This window comes from Pteropus medius, unplaced genomic scaffold, assembly GCF_902729225.1.
Source record: "Pteropus medius unplaced genomic scaffold, Ma_sr-lr_union100, whole genome shotgun sequence".
Classification (NCBI taxonomy): Eukaryota; Metazoa; Chordata; class Mammalia; order Chiroptera; family Pteropodidae; genus Pteropus; species Pteropus medius.
In genome coordinates, this window is record NW_024349799.1 from 16,603,980 (window position 1) to 16,618,654 (window position 14,675).

General features: G+C 37.2%; 2 protein-coding genes across 2 annotated transcripts; one reads left to right on the top strand and one right to left on the bottom strand.

Moving 5' to 3' along the window:
• LOC120621191 (olfactory receptor 1L6) lies at positions 1–944 on the top strand. The gene is given in 2 exon segments (XM_078120707.1): positions 1–307; positions 310–944. Coding segments are annotated over 2 exon segments (942 nt in total).
• Positions 945–6,528: 5,584 nt separating this feature from the next.
• LOC120621192 (olfactory receptor-like protein DTMT) lies at positions 6,529–7,479 on the bottom strand. Its single transcript, XM_039886546.1, has one exon. The coding sequence runs from the start codon at positions 7,477–7,479 to the stop codon at positions 6,529–6,531; it is 951 nt and encodes a 316-aa protein (XP_039742480.1).
• Positions 7,480–14,675: the final 7,196 nt, after the last annotated feature.

Genomic DNA, 14,675 nt, shown 5'->3' on the forward strand with positions numbered 1-14,675 from the left:
ATGGCCCTGGCCAACCTCACCTCTGCCCCTCAGTTCCTCCTCCTCGGCTTGATGGAGGGAACAGACGTCCACCCGCTGTTGTTCCTGCTCTTCCTTGGCATCTATCTGCTCAACGCTCTGGGAAATCTGATTATGGTGGTGGTGGTGAGATCCGACAGGGCCCTCCGCTCCCCCATGTATTACTTCTTGGGTCATCTGAGCCTTGTGGATGCTTGCTTTACCACGGTCACGGTCCCTAGACTGCTGGCCGGCCTGCTCCACCCGGGCCAGGCAGTGTCCTTCCAGGGGTGTTTTGCCCAGATGTACTTCTTGTGGCTCTGGGCATCACCGAAAGCTACCTCCTGGCAGCCATGTCCTACGACCGCGCGGTGGCGGTCTGCTGGCCCCTGCACTACACCGCGGTCATGACGCCCGGGCGCTGCACGGCGCTGGTCTGGGCGTCCTGGGCCGTGTCCCACCTGCACTCGCTGCTGCACACGCTGCTCATCTCTGCGCTCTCCTACCCGCGTCCTGCCTCTGTGAGCCATTTTTTTTGTGACATGACGGTGATGCTGAGCTTGGCGACCTCGGACACATCAGCTGCGGAGGCTGCCATCTTCTCCGAGGGCCTGGCGGTGGTACTGACCCCGCTGTTCCTGGTGTCCCTCTCCTACGCACGCATCCTCGTAGCTGTGCTGGGAGTGCGGTCGGCAGGCGGCCGGCATCGTGCCTTCTCCACCTGCGGGGCCCACCTGGTGGTGGTGTCGCTTTTCTTCGGCTCTGTCCTCTCTGTCTATTTCCGGCCGTCATCTGCCTACTCGGCCCGCTACAACCGCCTGGCCAGCGTGGTCTATGCAGTGGTCACACCGACTTTGAACCCTTTCATCTACAGCCTCCGCAACAAAGAGGTCAAGGGCGCCCTAAAAAGGGGGCTCAGATGTAGAGCTGCATCCCAAGAGGTATGAGAGTAGGTCTGGATTCACTGGCGTTTCAATAATAATGATGATGATGATGATGATGATGATGATGATGGTGATGATGATGATAACGATTATAAAAGACCCCCCCCTTAAGCTTTTCAAAGCACTAGCAATTTTGATCCTACAATGTCTTATTACTTGTTAAATTAAAAATTAGATCTGAAGCAAATGTGACAAAGTGTTTATTCATAGGGATGGGTGCATAGCAATAAGCTAAAACCATTTCTGAAGTGTCTGAATGTTTGAAAGAGTCCACTTTTAAATTTTGGAAAAATAAACAGGAGTAGGGAATGAGTCTTGTAGCTCATGGGAGAAGGAGTAGGAAGAGTGTAACTAGCAGCAAACAGGTGATGGAGAGGGAACTTGGGAAACAGTGTAGGTTGAAGAAGGTTTTTTAAGTTTTGGGGGGTTTTTTGTTTGTTTGTTTGTTTTAAAGATGTGCTGCAGTGTAGCCCACACCCTTGAAGATACCTTTTCTGGAAACTTCAGGAAAGATCCAGTTATTTGTTAAGTATTAAAAAAAAATTTATTCTATTGCCTAAACACTATACCCACGATTTTCATGTTAAGAATTCAAAATAAAGATAAAGATAAAATTCTCCCTATCTCCCAATCTAACCTCCATTCCCATCCCAGTTATTAGTTCAATACCATCCCTCAAGGGCGTGCTCACTTTCACGCTCTCTCTCCCCGCTCTGCCAACCCCAGTTTTCAGACATCAATAGTATCATTCTTCACATATTATTCTTCAATTTCCCTTTTTCATGAAACCATTTATCTAGGATATCTTTTCTTATTACTGCAAATAGAATTTCTTCATTTTTAACTTCATGGTATAGAACCCTATACTGTGATGTTTCACAGTTTACCATTCCTTTATTGATAAATACTTATGCTCTTCCAATATTTCACTGATACAATGATGTAATGATATCATTGTAATAAAAATAATAAAAGATAACATTTCACAAGGAATTATCATGTGCCAGGCACTGTCGTAAGTACTCTACACTTAGGTCTAGTTTAAACCTCGCAAGATTCCCAGAGGAAGACACCATTATTATTCTTATTGCATAGAGAGGAAACAGGCATAGAAAAACTGAGCAGCTTCTCCAAAGTCATAGGACTGTTCATCTTCTTCGATGATTTGTAGCCTATATAATTTTTTCATCTTATTGAGCAAATTTTAGTAACATATAATTTTCTAAAATATAATTTTGTCCATGTTTTCTGGCTTAAAGTTGTATGTAGTTGTTGCAAGATTCTCAAAATGAGAGACGGGACATGGAGGCTATAAGCAGGAAGCAGCGTTTATTGATGCTGGCACCGGCTCAGCAGATTCTTAGCCAAAGGCTGAGCCCCAATTGTACAGGCAGTTTTATACAGTCTTGTCATCCCTACACAGCTACAGAGAAAAGGAAGAACATTAATTGGTTGACAAGCTATGAAAAAACAGATGTTAACTGGAGAGTCCTTGAGGTAGGGGGAGGGAAGTCAGGAAAGAGCTCGATCGAGCAGGAAATGGCCAGGGAGGGTCAGGCTGCCGCATAGTATTCTCATAATCTTAAATTGCCTCTTTAGCTATTAATTTTGCTCCTTTTTCATTCTTAGAGGTCTTTATTTATGCTTTTTCTCTTATTTGGCTTGTTTTATATGCCAACATTTTATCTGTTATATTACTATTTCCCAACAACCAATATTTAATTTGTTACTATTACTCTATTATTTCTTGGTTTTCAACTCCACTAATTTTTCACTTTCCTATTTATTAATTCCCTCCTATTTTCTTTATGTTGATTTTGTTATAGTTTTTCTAGAATCTTGAGGCTTATGTATCCTCTCTACTTCAGGAGAGGGGTATCTCTAATGTCCACTGTTGATGGAACCTATATCTCCTAGCGTGAATAATACATATTTTTCTTTTGAGAAGGGAGCTGATGGCCTTCTCAGGGTTCTCTGGTTGTGCTGATTCTCTTAGACTCAATCATGTCTTCCATCTGGTTCTGGGCTCTGACTTTAGCTGCTGCTACAGGGTCCTTATTCTGATAGTCTCTGGAGACACACCAGCCCTCAGCTCCTAGCTACTGTCTGGGCCCCAGTGGTGCATCTGAGAACTTTTCAGATCTTCATGAACCAAGGTGGTTGAGAAAATTCATGTTTGTGTGCATGTGGAAATAGAGGTGCACTTTTAGATGCTCTTACCTAGATCAGTGCTGCCATGAAGTGGCTGCCCCATGTACTGGTGGGTTCTTCTGCAAAGCTGCCTTCTCTCAGAGTACCAGCCAACAAGTAGGGAAAGCTCACTGTGTCTTCTAAGTTCACTATGCCTAAAACCATTTGGAAGATTCTATCATCCATTCCCTTGGTTGTTGGGGGACAACGATCAGGCTTCATACGAACATTTAAATTCTCATTAGAAATGCTCTTATTTCACATTATTCTTGAAGTAGTAATCAAAGTAATTAGAAAAGAGAAAGAAATAACAGAACTAAATATTTGAAAGACATATACATTCTTAATATTTCTGTGATCTTTGATTGTATGTCTCCGCTACCCAAGATATTTAACTGGAAATCCTCATTAGAAAACAATAAGAGACTTTAATAAGGTGGAATATTGCAAAGTGGATATACAAAACAATCAGTAACTCTTCTATGTACAAAAAAATGATCTGTGTAAAAATGCGATAGTGACCTCTTCCTTCTCCAACATTTTTTTAAAATGTAAAATACCTGAGACTAAAAGTAGAAAGTAATATACAGATACCAAATTAAGAAATTTACAGAATTTAACTAAAAAAATATGACTAAATGGAAATGTTTTCATTATTTATAGTTTGTAAGACAACTATATAAATAGCCAACATTCCTTCATAAATCAATGTGATAATTCAATGTCATTCCAGTTAATTTCCCAACAGGCTTTTTTTTATTAGAATTTAACAAGATAGATCTGAAGCATATCTGAAAAGCTATATGTGTCAGGAAAGTTTTGGAAGAGAAGAATATTGAGAAAGAATATTTTGTCACACAAGATATTTAAAATGTATTATTATGAAGGTATACTTTATATAGTACTAGTACATAAATAGGAAGGAATCAATATAATAGAGACCAGAATTAGACTCAAGTATATATGAACACAGTACATTGTAAAGTAGTATTTTACATCAGCGAAGATGAGAACAAGTGACTTGCTGGGTAAGGGAAAAATTGCCCTTAAGTTGAATTTCAGGTGGATCAATAATAGAGATGTGTAAACTAAAATTGTACAAGAACTAGAAAAAAAGAGATAATATTATTTTGGGATAGAAAAGCACTTTTTAAGCATGTCAAAGAAAAAATATGTCATGAAGTAAAAGTCGACTTATTTGTCTACTTTGAAATTTACAATGTTCAGTAAAGGAAAAATACACCATTACAAAGTCAAAAGATGAATAACAAACTGAGAAAAATGTCACCTACAAAATAGATAAATCGAAACTATCCATAATAAGAAAAAAGAAAATTAGCTCAAGGCAAAAGACATGCACAAATAACATACCAAAGGCAAAGTGGCTAATCAATATAAAGGGTGTTTGACTTCCCTGACTCATATAGAAATTCAATTTAAAAATAGTAAAAATCTCTAATATTGTAATAACTATGTATGGTGTCAAATGGGTACTAGATTTATCAGGGGGATCACCTTTATGTCTAACCACTATTCTGTATGCCTGACCACTATTCTGTATGCCTGAAACTAATATAGTATTAAATGTCAACTGTAATTGAAAAATTTAAAAAATTAAGTGAAATCTCATATTTTAGATATCAGGTTTAAAAATTCTTGGAAAGCAAAATATCCAGTGTTGGGAACACTGTAAAGAAACAGTCACTCTCATTTACTTTTGGAAAGAGTTAACCTTAAAAGAATTCGTTGGAGGCAATTTGGCAATTTCTACCCAATTATAAAATGTTCACATCCTTTGATCTAGGACACCCATTCCTAAGAACGTGTCTATGGAAATACTGCACAAGTCCATCAAAACCAGAAAATAAAATTGAAGCATTGTTCAAAACAATGAAAAATCAAAAGCAACCCAAACATCCATGAAGAACGGATTATTTAAATAAATTATGGTTAAATGCATCTACTTAACCAAACACTATATAGCTTCTAAAAAAGTTACATGTCCTTGCATGAAATGATGAATTCAAATGTATTTTATATGAAAATAATGAGAAAATGGCATGAACAATATAGCCCTATTTATTTGTTATATGTAATATTAGTCTGTGCATTGAAAATAGCCAGAAGAATATTCCCCAAATTTTAACTGCTTTCATAAGAGGGAATGGAACTAAGGGGGACCCTCACAGTCTACTTTACTATTTATTTCTTTATTGTTTGAATATTTTCCAGTGAGAATGTATTTTTTTCATAATCAATCAACGTTTTTGAAGAAGAAGTCAAAGTTGTAATTATTAGGAAAACTTATAAAAGGTCGGATTTCTTTAAGGTATAAATTCATTTCAAGAAACATATGAAAATGCATTCAAAACAAATCAATAAATATTTATTATACATACAGCAGATAGAAGGCATTGAAATAGGTACTATAGAGATTAGAGAGCACTTGTCTTCAAGACACTTGGTATGAAAAGAAATAAACAAAGAAAGCCTTGAATAATTTCAGCATCATATTCCAGAGGAAAAACATCTGCCTGAGAGTCATAAATATATTCTAATCCTTCAGTCATTATTTGTGTTACCCTAGCCAAATATGGGCTACTATTTACTATCTATAAATTAAACAATTCATAACAAAACTCTATGGTCCATTCCATATCATATGATTTTAATTCAAAAGAGGAATTCTCATCCAAAATATATAGATATTATCAAAGGAAGTAATTGGTCATTAACTGACAAATAATTGGTACAGTTAAAGAAAAAAGAAATAATTTTAGAATGTGATAATTAAATAGGTGAATCAACTAACTCCTGAAAAGAAAATTATGAACTGAATAGATTATCAAGAGGAGAAATGAAGATCCTGAAGAGTGAAAATTACAAGAACATGAACATAATAAATTGCAAGATATTCTTCATGGAATAGATATGTTGAGCAGAAGCAAGTACGGAAGTGGCTGAGCAATTTGGACTTATTAGAGAATCAGGAACTACTGTACATTCTTTAAGTACAATAAATACCAAGGTCGAATGGTATTTATTCAACATTGAATAATAATCATTGAACATACATTACATATCAAGACTTGTGCCACATCACACCCCAAATACAGAGATAAGCCCAAGAGGCACAATAACCCACCCCTAGTAACATGTGGGAAAAGTCTCCCTGGAAGTGCCATGGGGGCTACATCAGTAGTGCCAAGCCTGGGTGCTACTAGACTTTTCAGAATACTACTCATTGTCAACATTACACCTCCTGTTTGAAAACACACACTACAATATACATTTGACATGTTATTGAATTGTACACTTGAAACCTATATAATTTTATTAACTAATTTCACCCCAATAAATTTAATTAAAAAAAGAAAACATACTTTAATCTTTAGAGTCACTGTCCCAGAGAAAATCTGATTGTCCACTTTGAAAAGACTCTTTGCAAGGCTCCCTTTATGTCCTGATTTCTCAAGCTGTAGATGAAGGGGTTCAGCATGGGCGTCACCACAGTGTACATCACAGCCATGACTGTCTCCTTAACAGTAGAATTGTTAGCTGAAGGGCACAAATAGAGGCCAAAGATCGTCCCATAGAACAGTGACACCACAGAGAGGTGGGAGCTACAGGTGGAGAAAGCCTTGCGGATACCCCTAGCAGAAGGGACCTTGAGGATGGAGGACACGATTCGTGCATAGGATGAGAAGATCAACAGAAATGGAACAACAATGACAAGCCCTCCCAAGATAAATATCATCATTTCATTTATCTGAATGTCAGAACAGGCTAACTTTAACAGAGCTGACATGTCACAGAAAAAGTGAGGGATCACATTATCAGCACAGAAAGACAGTTGAGCCATGAGCAGGGTGTGCGACAAAGAGATGAAAGTGGTCAGCACCCAGGACAACACCACCAGAGACAGACAGAGCTTGGGGCTCATGATGGTGGTGTAGTGCAGGGGAAAGCAGATGGCCACATAGCGGTCATAGGCCATGGCCACAAGGAGGAAGCTCTCCAGGTCTGCAAAAAGCAGAAAGAAATACATTTGGGTCAGACAGCCTGCATAGGGGATGGATGGAACTTGGCTCTGCATGTTGTGCAACAATTTGGGAATGGTCACAGAGGAGAAGCAGAGGTCAGAGAAGGACAAATTGCTGAGAAACAAATACATAGGCGTGTGGAGGTGGGAGTCCTGGTGAATGAGAACAATGATGAGGAGGTTCCCTAGGACAGTGGTAAGATACATGGCCAGGAACAGGGCATAGAACAGGTTTTGTTGATCTGGTTCAATGGGCAGGCCCAGGAGGAGAAATTCTGAGATGATACTTCGGTTTTCCATTTTCATATTGCTTTTGTTTTGCCTCTTTAAAATTAAGAATAATTTGTATTAAAGTATGAACCTACAAATAGGCATATGCACATATACAGATTGCAAACTTTCAAAAATATATTTTTAAATCAAATACCAGTAAGTTTAGTGTTTTATTTGTCCTCTATCAAGTATAAACATAAATATTTACATAAAGAAAAACTGTGAAAGCATGTGAAGTTATGTATCAAATTCAACCATAATTTAGAATTCTGTAAGAATTTTCCATGCTGAATGGGGTTAGTCAGCATGATCTGTAGGTAAGAAGTAGTCTCACACTTCTGCATGCCTCTAGCTTAGAAGAAGAAAAATCTATGCTTAGTTTTCACTAATAAACTAGAAAAAATGAAAATAAGTGAATAAAGTATCAAGCTGAAAAGGATAAATAAATAGGATTAAGTGACTGATAAAGCTAAAGCATATATTAACAATTTAGAAAACATAAAAGCAGTAAAACTGATAAAATAATTTGAGAGCTTTTGTTTTCGAAAGGTCAACAAAATAGACAAAACTGGCCAACATAATTTTTTTTAAGATGAAAAGAACTATAGAACATTGGGAATAAGAAAAAGGATATAATCACAAAGGTAAATTTTTAAATTTTCCTAAAACTTCTCTAATAAATTTGAAAATCTGGATGAGACATTTTTTAAGCAAAAACAAATTCCAAAAATTGGTTTAATAATATATATAGTATCTACCTCCCAAATTTGAAAACATTAAACTATAAAGGTATATGCACCCCAATGTTCATAGCATCATTATTCACAGTGGCCAAGACATGGAAACAACCAGAGTGTCCTTCAGTAGATGATTGGATAAAGATGTGGTACATATACCCAATGGAATATTATTCAGCCATAAGAAAAGATGAAATACTACTGTTTGCAACATGGATGGATCTTGAGATTATCATGCTAAGCAAAATAAGTCAGACAGAAAAAGTTGAGAACCATATAATTTTACTCGTATGTGGGACATAAAATTGGAAGCAATAAACAAACAAGACAAACAGAGACTCATGGACACAGACAACAGTTGGGTGGTTACCAGAGGGAAGGGTGGTAGGGGAGAGGTAGATCAGGGTACAGGGGGTTAAATAGATGGTGATGGAAAGAAATTTAACTTTGGGTGGTGAACACACAATGCAATATACATATGACGTATTATTGAATAGTACACTTGAATCCTATATAATTTTATTAACTAATGTCACCCCAATAAATTTAACTAAAAAAAGAAAAAAGAAAGCCATAGAAGAATATATATATAAATATTCTTCTATAGACTATCTAAATAGATCATTAAAATAAATATTAAAGAAGTAGAAAAATTGAAGAGCAACAAACAAAATAAACTGAAAAAAAAATTATGCTCGACATTATAATTCATTAGGGAAATACAAATTAAAATCTTAAGATACTACTAAATACCCAGCAGAGTGGCTAAAATGAAAAAGATTGACAATATCAAATGTTAGCAAGAATGTGGAACAATTAACACTCTCAAATATCACTGGTAAGAATGTAAAATAATAAAACCACTTTGCAAACTGTTTGTAGTTTCTTAAAGTTTAACATTCGCCTACACTGTGATTCAGAAATTTCACCCCTGAAATACCCAAAATAAATGAAAATAAATGTCCCCCCAAAAGGTATGTAATAGAATTTTCCACAGAAGCTTTAGTCATAGCAACTAATACCAAAAAACCCAAATGTCCATTAGCAGGAGAATGGATAAGGAAATTGTGGCATATTCATTTCAACAACATACTATGAAAAATAATGAAAAATATTGAAAATAATGAAAAATAATGAACTATAGTGATTCAATCAACAACATGGATAAATCTCAAAAGCATGCATGTTGAGTAAAAGAATCCAGTTCATGAGCTGGCAAATCTCATCTATGGTGACAGAAACCAGAATAGCGATTACTTTCAGACACTCATGGATATTGACTAGGAGAGGGCACGAGGGAAATTGCTAAGATAATATAAATGCTCTACATCTTGATCTGTGTAGTGGTTACATGGATGTAAAATTCAGTGAGCTATACACTTAAACTTGTATGCTATATGTAAATTATATTGCAATTTTAAAAAATCCTTAGACCGGGAAGCTTTCAAGATTTTTCAAACTTTCAAGGAACAAATAATCCCAAGCTCCACATAAGGCATTCTAGAATCTAAAATTAAATAGAAAGCTACATTATTTACTGAAGAAGAAAAAAAATACATAAAGAATAAAATTAGACCAATTCCATCTATGGAAATGGATATGAAAGTCAAGTCTAAAACAATGATATTTCCAGCTTTTCATAGTTGAAATCACACTAATATGTCCAATAAAAAAATTTAGGATTAACTCATCAGATGCAAAAGCCATTTGAAAAATATCAGTACCAATTCTTGGTCAAATAAAATTTATTCTTGGTCAGAATAAAATAAAAGATTACTTTCTTAATATAATGTGATAGGGTTTGTCAAAACTGGGGCTGCATCTCCTCTCTGGATGAGCATACTGTCATTTTCTAGGTTGCAGTGAGATGGAAACCATAGGACTCCTAGAGACTTAATCCTATCAAAGGATTTTGCTCCCCTTTATTCCCCATTAATTATAATGCCAGGTATTACCCACACTGCTCCCAGCAAAGGTTTTCAACTGTTTGAACAGCTTTGGGGCCTCAGAACTCAGCAGAGGATTGTTTGTCCTAGACCTACCATCGAGTTCTCCTAGCAACACTGAGTGACTGCTGGCATTGAAACACCTTTAAGTTTCACTCATCACAGACCATACAGATATCCAAACACTCTCTTCTGATACCTTCTTTAGACACTGATGGGACAAGTCAGCAAGCAAATGTTATTTTAAAAGCAAAGAGACTTTGAATAGGAAATTCACAATCTGAATATTCCCCTACCTAACTACGCATATAAAGCCTATTTCTTGGAAGAGGCTTAAAGACATTGGTGCCCTTTCCTAATCACAATAGTTTATCAGTTTTGACTAAGGAGAAACACAATCATTAAGTAGGGTATCGTAGAATTTCTGAGAATTTCCTCCCAAAATAATAAAAGATCTATCTTAATGGGAGTCAACATCATACATAGTGGTAAGAAATTTAAACTATCAAAACTTCGAGGGCAATCAAAATGAAGTATATTGATGAATCTAAGGCAGCAGTGTCTACTGGCAAGATAATGCCAGCCACAAATGTGAGTCGCATACATAATTCTAAATTTTTAATAAGCGTATTTAAAAAGGCAAAAAGAAAAAGGTGAAGTTAATCTTAATAACATATTTTATTTAAGTGAATAAATCCAAGATATTCTCATTTCAACATACAATCAATATTTTTAAAAATTAATGATATTTCATGCATCTATTTTCTTTGAAATCCAGTGTGGATTTTACACATACAGCACATCTTGATTTGAATTAGCTGTGCTCAAGTGATCAGTAGCCATTTGTGGCTAGTGGCTACCAAACTGGACAGTACAAATCTAAAGTATAGCTTCTCCATAACATATTCTGTGGCCAACTAAAATGAAATGTAAAAAAAAAAAAAAAGTTAAGCAAGTAGAAGTGTGGAAAATGAAAAATAGGCCATTGGCGTGCCAGAATTTAGAATTTCTGGATCACATGAAGCCAAAGGGAATCAGTTTGAGGAAAAGTTCAGAGTAATCACCACACATATAACAGCAATGGAGAGGCCCACCAAAGAAATAAATGGCTCATTTCTCCAAGAAGCACTAACTTCCCAAATTCAGAGGGAAAAAAATTAGGTCATGGGGCTATTGAAGGGTGGAAGGGATTGAAAACAGTCAACTCTGAGGACTACAGAAGAGTCCCAGATATGAAGAGATGAAGCACTTGTCCATCTAAACATAGACATCATCCCAAGCATGTGTGTTTTATTAGGTAAACTGGAGGCTTTGCAGAGGCAGGTTCCTAATGAAGTCAGCAGGGCCAGATACAGAGGGAAACAAAACTCTGGCAAAGGTCTGGTCACCATAGCAAACATAGCAGTGAAGTCCTCTAATCTGATCCTCCCCACAACACATCCTCCTCCATTTTTATAGGGGCTGTGGGCTCTGTGAGTCCATCATTGGAGGGTGAAGAAGACTGTAGGCCAGGGAGCAATGAGGACAGAGCAAATCAGAGGGCCACCAAAATCTTTTTTGTCATGTGCAAAACCATGTGAGGACTCTGCCACTACACATACATCAGCTCCTGCATCCTTCTCACTGATCTGCTCCCAGCACTTCTACACTAAAGAAAGCCCATCTATTTGTCTACCCACCCAGCTTATCATACCCTCTCAGCCACCCATCTCAGAGGATATAGGGAAGGTGATGACAAGCCAAAACTTATCCAAGCCCATGTTCCTTTCCTGCCCCAGCCTGGGGGCTGTTCAGACTGACAGAGGCTGTTCAAACTGCAGAATGACATGAAGTTTGGAGTTGCTAAAGATTAGAAGGCAGTAGAAATTCTCTCGATCCCCAAAGCTTTGGATCTACTTCTAAACTCCAATCCCCAAAGCTTTGGATCTACTTCTTGACACTGGAATTACCGGGAAAATGGCTCCTCTACTTTGATTTCTTTGTTACCTAGATTAATATTACCCCAACCCACACAAAAATCTTTTTTTCCCCCCTTTTAAGACTTTATCGACCCATGGGACATTAGTCAGGGAAATAAGAGTTAGAAGGGATAGAATCGAGATGAACATTTTGGGGACTCCGGGGAAGCAGCTGAGACTAGACGGACCCCAGTGTGGCATACACACTATTTAAGTGCTAGGTCGCTGAAGCCAGTTAGCCTGGGATTACCTTACTACACCCTTACCAGCTTCATGACTTTGAACAAGAAACTTAACCTCCTTTAGTATGAATTCTCTCATCAGCTTAATAGAAATCCAAGTATCTAATTTCTCATACCAAAGAAGTGAAAAAAAAAATTCACATAAAACAAAACAAAACAACCTTGTCATATATGAGACAAAGTATGGCTTTAGTAAGACTTACTACTGTCATCATTAAGTTCTGTGATGAGGATGCAATATTTTCCCAAATACCCCTACCCTAATCCCTGCTCCACTGAGGCCAGGACCTTGGTGCTCATAGGGAAGGTATGGAGGAGCAGTGTAGGGTGGAAGAAGTGACTGGCCAGGAAGTAACAGATTAGAACCAAATAGCGAGGATTTCCTTTCAAGTTTTGAGTTGAATTGGTCCCTAAATAAAGATATTAACATTAAGAGAGCTCGATGGAAGGTGAGGAATACTGATTTCATGGAAGGGGACTCTCAGGTTGGTCCTTTATGCTCTGTTTAACTTGCCCTCAAGTAAAATATTCAGGGGCCCAGAGGAGTTAGACTTCATTATTTACCGACCTGTAACCTTGACGAATTGCTGAACTTTTCCAACTTTACACTCCACCATCAGTGAATCTTCCACACTTCACAGAATTGTGGATTTGGAATGATTGATACTTAAAAAGTATAAAGTACTCCACAAATATACAACCAGTTCTCATTAGCAGTTCTGGGGATTCCTAATTACATTTGGAGGTGGGAATCACTGTTGAGAGTGGAAAACAATGAGGAAGATGATTTCTAAATCATCCTGCAGGAGTTGTGCTATAGAATTATGGAATCTTAATATCCGTTAAAGGGAATATTAGAATAACTACTTCTTTTGAACTCCCTCCCAGCTTACCTAGCTTGTCTGAATGTGGCTCCAGAGTCTGCTTCCTGTTTACTACTTCATGTCATGCATTTCCAGCTAGAGTTTCTGCCATCATCTTCTGACTCCTCTCTTCTACAATGCCTTGACCCCTGGGATCCCTGGGTCCCAAAGAAACTCATTAGTAACAAACCTGGTGTTTTCCCCCTCCTGCTCTGCCTTACTCCTGCCCCTTTCTCAATAAATCATATCCAGAGACAGAATTCTGGATTCAGCCCAAGTCTGACCTTCTCTAACCATACAACCCACATGAACATCACCCTTCTCTAGAAGTGCAGTATATGGCCTTCTACAACAGTTATCACAATCAAATACTGTAGCACTTGATCACCACTGTTTTGTGTTGTCCAATGATTGCTTCCATATATATCAACCTTCTTTCTTCAGCTGGACTTTAAGCTCCATGATATCAAGTTAATATGTTGATCGACTCACCCAAGAAATACTTAATCCATTAATTCATTAATGTATTCCTTCCAGAAATATTTACTGAGTAACTACTATGTGCAAAGCACTGAGCCATGTGTTATGGGAAAATTCTAGCCAAGGTGGACATGGTCCTTGCCCTCAGACAGTTTGCAGTCCAGTTGGCAGACACAACTAAATAATCTACTATCACGTATTACAAATGTTCTCACAGAGGAAATACAGGATATGATAAGACTGCATATTAAAAACACCTAACCTTATGCAGCAGGTCAGAGAAGACATCTTTTTTTCAATAAAACTTAAAGAATCTGAGGAGTCTTCTAGGAAAAGAGAATGAAAGTGCCCAGAGAGAGGAAATAGTATATGGAAAACCCCAGAGGTGAGAGAGCCTGGAGCATTTACAAAGTAAAGGAAGTTCAGTGTGGCTGAGGTATAGTGTGTGTACTGGGAGGAGGGCAGAGGATGGGCATGAATAATATAGTTTGGTGATTCCTTGAAAAGTTAAACATAGAATTTTCATAAGACCCAGCAAATACACATTTAGATATATACCTAAAAAAAGTTGAGGTGCTCAAACAAATAGTGTACATGAATGTTCACAGAAGCACTGTTCACAATAGTTCCAAAGTGCAAACAACCATCAACTGATAAATGTGGTGTATTCATAAAATGCAATATTATTCAGTAATAAAAATAAATGAAGTATTGTTACATACTATACTATCTATGGATGAACCTTGAAAATATTAAGCCAATTGATAGAAGCCAGTCACAAAAGCCATGTATTATATGATTATTAATATGAAATATCAAGAATAGGCAAATCTATAGGGACACAAAGTAGATTGGTGATTGCTAGGGAGAAATGGGCATAAATGATTGTTAATGGGCATAGGATTTTCTGGGGGTAATAAAAATATTCTAAAGTTGATTATGGTGATGGTTGTACAACTCTGTAAATATACAAAAAATCTAATTTTATACTTTAAATGGGTGA

Bases quoted from the DNA above. Each gene is read 5' to 3' on its own strand.
- LOC120621192 (XM_039886546.1), bottom strand. From the start codon at position 7,479: ATGAAAATGGAAAACCGAAGTATCATCTCAGAATTTCTCCTCCTGGGC.